We start from the raw sequence: 10213 nt of genomic DNA, 5'->3' as shown, positions 1-10213 counted from the left end.
CTTAGTAGGTAAGTGTATCTCTAATTCATTATTTGATGTTAAATTTTTAACATATCTATATCTGTGGGTTGTTTAATAAGGGTTTAGCAGGATACATATAACCATCCCAATAAACTTGAATAAAATAGACTCTGAAAGATTTTAATATTATCTTAATAAGTGAGATTATATTTAAGTGAGATTATATTTAAGCTTAAATTCCCATAAACTTTTTTTTATTTAAATCAATAGATGTATTTAAGCTATAAAAACATATCAATGAATTAAAGAATTGTTTAAAGTTAAACAAGAATTTACCTTTCAAATATTATATCTATTGAAATGTTAGATAAGGTAATGCTCCTAGGTAACAGAACAAGTAACAAATATGACTTGTTAGGTAGTAGAACAAGTTATGTCCATTGATAATTATTTTCCTTTTGTAGGGCAGGAGCTATACATTGGAGTCAAAATAGGATGCTTTAGACCTAGGAGACGTGCTTTTGCATGGATTCCATTTACAATGTGATAACCTTGTAATACAATTCAATGACGTGTTAATAAAGTGTCCATGTTGTAGGTCACGTGTTTAACGTCTCAACATATAAAAAATTTTAGGGTTTGTATTAAAGTATATTTTACAATATATTGTTGAAGAGCACAATCGAGCTAAATATGTTGGGTTAGATAAAGCACATTATCGTTGTACCCTTAAATCACTAGTGCAGAAACGGCTTTTCACGTCACCCAATAAACGTCCGTCCCACGAATCCCCAACGTATATATGTGACCGGTGGCATTATAGTAAATAAGTGGACCTCTAGACGTCCGTCCGTGGTCGAACCGGACGTTTATAACATTATAGACGTCCGTCACAAGCGGACGGACGTTTTAAAGGCTGCCTTGTCAATCCTTGAACGTCCGTCGTGGGTCGCGCTGGACGTTTATAGTATTATAGACGTCCGTCCCAGGGGCACGGACGTTTTATAGGCTAACGTTTTCAATCTCTGAACGTCCGTCCTGAGGTGAGCGGACGTCCGTCCTGACAGGGTCATCCTCTGAACGTCCGTCCTGGGTCGAGCTGGACGTTTATAATATTGGCTTCAGTCCTGGAACGTCCGTCCTGAGGTGAGCGGACGTCCGTGCGCGTGGTGAATACGTTCATTAACCTCGAACGTCCGTCCTGGGAGAGCCCGAACGTCCGTCCTCAGAACGGACATTCAGAGGACTGACAGGGTCATCCTCTGAACGTCCGTCCTGGGTCGAGCTGGACGTTTATAATATTGGCTTCAGTCCTGGAACGTCCGTCCTGGGAGAGCCCGAACGTCCGTCCTCAGAACGGACGTTCAGAGGACTGACAGAGCTGCTGGGGTTCTAATTGATTTAAGTGCACTGAACGTCCGTCCTGAGGGGCACGGACGTCTATAATATTATAGACGTCCGCGCCCCCTCAGGACGGACGTTCAGAGGAGATAAAGTAATTATTACCCCACCCACTCGTCAGTGCACTGAACGTCCGTCCTGAGGGGCACGGACGTCTATAATATTATAGACGTCCGCGCCCCCTCAGGACGGACGTTCAGTGCACTGACGAGTGGGTGGGGTAATAATTACTTTATCTCCTCTGAACGTCCGTCCTCTGGGGCGCGGACGTCTATAATATTATAGACGTCCGCGCCCCTGATAACGGACGTTCAGTGCACTGACATGGGTAATTGAATCGTTTAGGTTTTCATCATAATTTTAGACGTCCGTCTTGGGTTGGACGTTGATAACATTATAGACGTCCGAGCCATGTTAACGGACGTTTAAAGCCCCGCGAAATTCAATTTTAAATTCATTACAACGTCCTATTAGTGGCGGACGTCTATGTTCATTAAAATGGAAAGCGCGAACCGTGACCATTCACTGTTCGTCTTCTTCCCCGCGAACGCGAGCTGCTGCTGCTGCGCCGTTGACATTTCCAGGTTGGTTTTCTCACTTTTGGACCGTTTAAAATTACATTTAATCCGATTACATTGCTCTGTGATGACATGTCTTTGATTTGAACCGATTAAAAATGGTTTTGGGTCCGTTTTTTTGCAGACTCTTGCGTGTTCTTGGGCGGCTTCCTTGAGTCTTTTTGGACTGCGTGTTGGGCCGTATACTCCTCCACTTCCCTCCTTCTCATTTGGAATCTACTTTTCAGGTTAGCTTGTTGGTTGAAAATTTTGTGTATGCATGTATGTGGTATGGACGTTTTTGACTGTAAAATGTGTATTAGTTATGTTATTGTGTTAAACGATTAAGAAATGTGTATTAGTGTATGGACGTTTTTTACTGTTAAATTTTGTGTATGCATGTATGTGTTATTGTGTAAAATGTGTATTAGTTATTGTCATACATTGAGTGCCACTTAGTTCCCGTTTGAAATTTAAGACAAACGATTAATGTTTTAATCGTTTGTGTTAAATTTTGAATTGTCCGATTGGACAGTTTGAGAAAATTAATTTTCATAATTTGCAATACCATGTCAATTGGAGTTTAAGGATAAGATTGATGAAATTTCGGTTCAGTACTTGTGTTGTTCTCCGGATGCATATTTGATTGTGGTCATCGTTGACTACTCTCATTTCGTGTATTTTGGAGACCAATGCGAAATGCTGCCGAAATTGTATCAATTTTATGACGTAGACTTCAATGCATGTGGCTGAGCAAATTATGAAAATTAATTTTTTTGAATGGGTAGGGCCTAACCTTGTGAGAGTTAAAACACTTGAACTGATGATTTTACGAACATAGTATGGATCGAAGATGGATGAACGAACGTCGCATGAGTGAAGAATATGACAAGGGTGTTTCGCAGTTCTTGCAATACGTTGAACAAAATGTTAAGTCTGTCAACGGGACATATTTTTGTCCTTGTGTGCGTTGTCTTAATCAAATACGCCAAGACTTAGGCAATGTGCGTGACCATCTATTCATGTACGGCATAATGAGGACTTATACCGTTTGGACTTGGCATGGAGAAGTACTTGAGCAGCCTACCACGTCACGAGGAACAAATTATGTGGAAGAATGGATGAGTGACCATTTAGAGGACATGATACGTGATGTCGGTGAAGATAATTTTGGAAGGGCTAATTTGTATGATACTCTTATTAATGATTCAGAGCAACCGTTGTTCCCAGGATGCTCAAACTTTACACGCTTGTCTTCAACTTTAAAGTTGTTTAGTTTAAAAGCAAGGAATGGATGGACTGATAAAAGTTTCACCGAATTGTTGGAGTTGTTGAAGGAGATGCTTCCAGAAAATAATACTCTACCTATTCGTAATTACGAGGCCAAAAAAATTTTATGTCCAATGGGTCTTGAATATCAAAAGATACATGCTTGTCCTAATGATTGTGTTTTGTACACAAAGGAGTTTGCTTCGTTAAACTATTGTCCAACATGTGGTTTATCCCGTTTTAAAAAGAAATCTGACAGAGTCACTAGTAATGAAGGTAATGATGGTGCACCTGCTAAGGTGATGTGGTATTTGCCTATAGTACCTAGGTTCAAACGTATGTTCTCTGTTAAAGAAGATGCAAAGAACCTTAAATGGCACTCTGACGAAAGAAAGTGCGATAATCTTCTTCGACACCCTGCTGATTCTCCACAATGGAAAAATATTGATGACAAATTCCCTGAATTTGGTGCAGATCCAAGAAACTTAAGGCTTGCACTTGCAACTGATGGTATGAATCCTTATGGAAACTTAAGTAGCAAACACAGTTCGTGGCCAGTTATGTTGATGATTTACAATCTTTCTCCTTCGTTGTGCATGAAGAGAAAATATGTGATGTTGACCATGATGATATCGGGTCCTAGACAACCTGGAAATGACATTGATGTTTACTTAGCACCTTTAATTGATGATTTGAAATTGTTGTGGGAAGAAGGCATCGACGTGTTTGATTCACATGTTCAGGAACAGTTCCGTTTGCGTGCAATGTTGTTTTGCACTATAAATGATTTCCCAGCATATGGAAACTTGAGCGGTTATAGTGTTAAAGGTCATTTTGCATGTCCCATATGTGAAGAAAACACTAGTTACCTTCAGTTGAAGCATGGTCAGAAGACAGTATATACAAGACATCGAAAATTTCTTCCTCGTAATCATCCTTATCGTAGATTGAAAAAAGCATTTAATGGAAGTGTTGAGGATGAGGTTGTGTGCAGACCCCGGAATGGTCAAGAGGTGTACAACGAAGTCAAAAACATTGACATTGTGTTTGGAAAACATCATAAAAGTACCTCCGCAAAGAACATTTGGAAGAAACGATCGATATTTTTTAAGCTTCCATATTGGTGTGAACTTGATGTTAGACATTGTATTGATGTGATGCACGTTGAAAAAAATGTTTGTGACAGTGTCATCGGAACTTTATTAAATGTCAAAGGGAAGAGCAAAGACGGAATAAAGGCAAGACAAGATTTGGCTGACATGGGAATCCGATCTGAGTTACATCCACAGATAATAGGAAGACGCACCTATCTGCCCCCAGCCTGTCACACACTTTCCAAAAAAGAAAAACAAAGTTTTTGTAACTGTTTAAGAAGTGTGAAGGTTCCGCAAGGTTATTCTTCAAATATTAGTAACCTTGTGTCTATGCAAGACTTAAAGCTAGTTGGTTTAAAGTCTCACGATTGTCATGTATTGATGCAACAATTGTTACCGGTTCTTATTCGAGGCATATTACCTCCTTCTGTTAGGGGTATTCTGACACGTCTGAGTATTTTCTTTAATGTCATTTGCAAGAAAGTTGTTGACCCTCGAGGTTTAGATGAATTGGAAAATGAGGGAATAAGACTACTATGTCAATTGGAGATGTATTTTCCACCTTCCTTTTTTGACATCATGGTACATTTGATTGTTCATCTAGTCAGAGAAATTCGAATATGTGGGCCGGTCTTCTTAAGGTGGATGTACCCAGTTGAAAGATACATGAAGATCTTAAAGGGATATGTGAAGAATCAGTATAGACCAGAAGCTTCAATCATAGAGCGATACGTTGCAGAAGAAGCCATTGAATTTTGTTCAAGTTATATGCCATCTTGTGAACCCGTCGGTCTTCCCAAGAGCAAAAACGAAGGAAAATGTGAAGGTAAGGGTGTTCGAGGTGTGACAATTCAAAGTGTTAGCAGAAAACAAATTGACCAAGCTCATTTGTACGTCTTAAACAACACTGTTGATGTGATTCCTTACATTTCTGACCACGTTAATGAAATAAAGGCAGCAAACCCAAGAATGAGTGAAAAATGGCATCTTAATGAACATGTGAAAACCTTCTTGGGATGGTTTAAGAAAAAGGTGTATGCGACTCCACATGTTTCTGAAACTTTATTGAGGTTATCTTGTGGACCGAACACAGAGGTCATTACATATGGTGGGTACTATATAAACAATATTTCTTTTCAGACAAAGGTAGAAGATGACAAAAGCAGAGTTTAAAATAGTGGCGTCACACTACAAGCTGAGTCTGTGCACTTTGCTAGTTCTAAAGACAAAAATCCAATCACAGCATCCATCAGTTATTTTGGAATAATACAAGAAATATGGGAAGTTGATTACGTTACTTTTAGAGTACCAGTTTTCAAGTGTAAATGGGTTGATATAAATTCTGGTGTCATGATGGATGACCTTGGTTTCACATTGGTAGACTTGAACAAGATGAATTACACTGATGAACCATTTATCATGGCTAGTCAAGCAAGACAAATATTCTACGTAAGTGATCCATCGAATAACAAATGGTCAGTGGTTTTAGAAGGTAGAAACATGCATGGACATGATGATGACGATTCTCTTGATATACTTGAGACAACATCTGTTGCATGTAGACCCACTGAAGACCCAGTTGATGACGTTGCCGATGTAATGCAAGCAATTCGTAGTGATCACAACGAAGGCATTTGGGAAAAAACAATTAATTAATAGGTTAATATTTTCACTTTTATTGACTTTATATGTATGTTCATCATAATTGAATTATTACTAACGTTGTCTAATTTTTCAGGTATGTCAGCCTCAGACTCAGGATCGGGAAAGAGCAGACGTGGACGAGGCGTCACCCGAGTGGCAGATGTGACATCCGGACGTGTGGATGGTCAGAGGAGGCATGTTGACATTGACCCCAGATCAGGTCATCCATCAGGGCCAAATGCTGATAGGTTTAGGAGTTATCTGGGCAAGTTAGCAAAAAGTCATGTCTCTATCCTTCATGCATGTTGGGATGACGTCCCAGAGGTCGACAAGAACCTCTTATGGCAAGATGTTCAGGTATGTTTAGACTTCATGCAATTTGTGATATACTTATCTGTTAACTTTTCTCTTGGTAACAAGTTTTTTGTTTTAAACAGCAACATTTTGATATTCCAAACACATTGCAAATCAGAAGGAAAGTGTTATCGCATATAGCGATAAGATTTAGGGATTTCAAGACAAGGCTGACACGACTATATGTCTTTGGAGATAGACAACATGAAAATCCATCTCAGCATTATACCTTCACAGAGGAGGATTGGATGCAGTTTCGTGCATCTAGAGAGTCTGAAGAATGGAAGGTATGTTTCTTAAGATCATCTTTCATTGAGTTTTTATGATTTTAGACTTACTTATATACATGGTTTCACAGGATAAAAGGTTAGCCGCCCAAGAAAGACAAAGGCTAAACGACACACCCCACTTGTTATCACGAGGTGGATATGCAAAACTCGAGAAGAAACTGAGAAAGTCTAGAGCCGATGCCTTGGGACTTGAGTCGCCTGACCTAGCACCTGCACCTGCTAGGTACGAGCTGTGGAAGGCTGCTCGGACTAAATCTGATGGGAACATGACATCTTCCTCAGCTGCCTTGATCTCACAGAGAATTGTAAGTTCAAATTTTAAGCAGTTATTTGATTGTGTATCTATCACAGCATGTCTTCTAAGTAACTTGGTTTTTTTATGTGCAGGATGAGTTGGTTGAGCAGCAGACTCAGGGCACATTTGCTGGCCAAGGTAGGGACGACATTCTGACAACGGCCATTGGAAGGCCCGAGCACCCAGGACGTGTACGTGGAGTTCCAGGGGCGATTGGTCTTCGTGACTATTTTGGCCCTACACAGAAAACACCCCAATCAATGAGTCAGGAGACACTGAGGTAGCTGGATCTTCAGTGGGAGGAAAGACTCAACCAAAGCATGAGATCAATGGAGCAACGATTCATGGATCAGCTACAAGAACAAAAACAAATACAAAGAGCGCTTGAAGAAAAGCTGCATTCCATGACGCAAGGCCACATGGGGGCCGATGAAACTCCCACAGCACCTCGTGTCAGCACTAGAGGATCATGCTCTGCTGTAGAACCCAATGAGTATAGCGGTCAATATGAGCTGTTGGTTGATGGGGATCCCCCACGCATTGTGGCTGTCGGACGAGTGCTTGAGGGAGGGGAGACCATTCATGGTGTTGCCATATTACCCCAGCACGTGCGTGTGACCATTGACGAGGTTCGGGATCCCCAGGCTCAGGTGCCTGTACCCACTCCAGAAATTAACTTTGTGGGGGAGGCCATAGGAACATTTATTGCCTGGCCTAGAGCATTGATCATGTCCCACATCGCGACTCCACAGGTATAATGTCTTTTTCCTTAGTATTTCTATGTTAATTGTCTTCATATAATTGTTTATAAAGCTTTGACGTAAATTCTTATCTTCAGTTCACACGTCCTCAGAAGCAGCCAATTCATGATACAGTCATACATGAAGATGATGACATGGCTGAAGCAGAGGATGATCCTATATCAAAGTTAGTGACAAAATTACCCAGATTGAAGAAAGCATCATTAGAACTATACTGGGATTTGAGGGTATTTGGTCTTCCCCCACATGTGCCAGTTTATATCACATTTTCTGATGCATTGGAGGTGATTGAGGGAGACAGGATGTTGAATATTTCCATCATTCAGCTGTGGTGCATGTAAGTTAGTCAATTTGGTCTTTGATATTACTTTTATTTACATTCTTATATAGTTTCTAACGACTTAACTTTGTTGTTTTAGGTACATGGACACAATCGTTGTAGACCAAGGTCGGTCTTCCATGTACGGATTTGTTGAACCTCAGACCATTCAACCGTCTGGTAACACACTTCAAAACAGACAACATTATTTGCAAACATGGATGGATGAGTCCAAAAGAGACGTATACCTTGTGCCATACATTGACGGGTACGTGTTTTTATATGTGGTCAGTTTATTATTATAGTTTCCTTAATTAGTTGAATAACTATTTGTCCTTCGTGATAGGTCTCACTGGCAGCTGATGGTCATCATTCCCAAACAATGTAAAATTATATGGTTTTGTTCGTTGCACAGGAGGATGAAAACTGAGTTGAGAACCATGCTTCAAGGGTAAGTGTTTCTCCAAAAAATGACTTCAATTTGATGTTAACCTTCAACTTTTATGATAAAATAGTCATATTAATTATACTTTGTGTTTTCAATCTGTACAGAGTTATTGGTAAATCTCGTGGTCAATTGGTTCAAATTTTGTATCCAAAGGTTGTAAGTCATTTATAGTTTCTAATTCATTTATGTTATTGAATGATCTAAATTTTTAACTATTTAGTTTGTTATTTTAGTGTAACCAGCAAGTAGATTCATGGGAATGTGGCTTCTATGTGATGTGTTAGATTAAGACCATCATTCGAGCTGTCATTACAGATGACTGGAATGAGGTAATGATGTATACCTTCAATACATTACAAATCAAAATCATCTTCAACTATATATGAAACAATAATGAATCTTTCTTGAATTTTGCAGCGCTTCAAGACTACATCGCCTATTACAGAGGACACAATTAACCAGATAAGGCAGGAGTGGACCGCTTATCTTCTACAAATATGGAGTTAGGAATAGTTATATTTCTTCTTGATTGAACATTGTTTGGTTTTAGTTTTATTTTTATGTTAATAGTTTGGTAGTGGATTAAACATTAAGTAGAAATTTGTTTATATAAAACGCATATTTATGTTATTGGAGAATTGTTCTGGGACATTTTTCTGTTTTTCAGGTGTGGTTCTATTGAAAAAACAAACAAATTTTTAAAAAAAAAACGCCCACTAGACGTCCGTTAGTGTACAGTCGGACGTCTATAGACGTCCGTCTGTGCACATACGGACGTCCCACCCCAGCCCTACACCAAAAGAACTCAGCAAGGTAGACGTCCGTCCTCAGACAGCAGCGGACGTTTATATGGACGTCCGTCCTCAGACAGCGGACGTTTATTATAAACGTCCGTGGTTAGGCAGCGGACGTTTATTATAAACGTCCGTCCTGAGGCAGCGGACGTTTATAATAAACGTCCGTCCTCAGGCACGGACGTTCATATAAACGTCCGTCCTGATGCAGCAGACGTTTATATAAACGTCCGTCCTCAGGCAGAGCGGACGTTCATATAGACGTCCGTCCTCAGGCAGCGGACGTTCATATAGACGTCCGTCCTGGCACGACGGACGTCTGAGGGACGTCTACCGCATAGACGTCCGGCGTACGCCGGACGTCAAAAGGCCAAAATATCGGACGTAAAAAGCCGTTTCTGCACTAGTGAATGTACTCAGTCTATCAATTGAGATGGGTAGCATACCACTATCAATTGAGATGGGTAGCATACCACTAAAGTTAATGCATGTGATATTGTGATTGAGTTTGTTGTATTTATTTTCATACAAGAACTGATAAATAGATGACAATACCATATATGATATATGTTATTTCCAATCATTATAATGTTTTTTGTTTATCTTTTAAACAATCAATTACTATATTTCCTTTGAGAACCTAACCTACATATGATATTGGACAACACTGTATAATTTCAATTAGGCATGTCCATAGAAATGTATAATTTCAATTAGGCATGTCCATAGAAATGATTTTGTGTAGGTAGAATACATTTTAAATGAAAATATTTGTTTAGATAATCATTCCAACTTATATTAAATTTAAATTATTTTAGGTCCAATTACAATAAGTTTGTCCCATTCCTTCAACATATTTATTATAGTCTTCACATTGTTATCTGGCCACTCAAACATGATCATCATATTAGACTAGTCATATGCAAGTTTTCACATAAATAATAAGCATTAGATAACATTTGTAGCTTACACATTACATCATATAGTCATTTAGATATCTTTGTATAAAACTTTATATGTGTTTTT

At 39.3% G+C, this 10213-nt stretch overlaps 1 protein-coding gene across 2 annotated transcripts; it reads left to right on the top strand.

The window, feature by feature from the left end:
- Positions 1-2761: 2761 nt before the first annotated feature.
- Positions 2762-8267, top strand: LOC148200373 (uncharacterized). 2 transcript variants are annotated; one of them, XM_088114478.1, is made up of 2 exons: positions 2762-4342; positions 8238-8267. In XM_088114478.1, exons 1-2 carry the CDS (start codon positions 2762-2764, stop codon positions 8265-8267), a joined length of 1611 nt encoding a protein of 536 aa, XP_087970604.1. The 2 variants fall into 2 exon arrangements, with proteins under 2 accessions (XP_087970604.1, XP_087970606.1); XM_088114480.1 differs by having other exon boundaries at positions 2762-4334; positions 8238-8263.
- Positions 8268-10213: the final 1946 nt, after the last annotated feature.

Source organism: Vigna umbellata, chromosome 4 (assembly GCF_029865625.1).
Source record: "Vigna umbellata cultivar VRB3 chromosome 4, Vumbellata_1.0, whole genome shotgun sequence".
NCBI classification, from domain to species: Eukaryota; Viridiplantae; Streptophyta; class Magnoliopsida; order Fabales; family Fabaceae; genus Vigna; species Vigna umbellata.
Note: the sequence above shows the minus strand (reverse complement) of the source record. Positions and strands in the feature narration are given on the sequence as shown.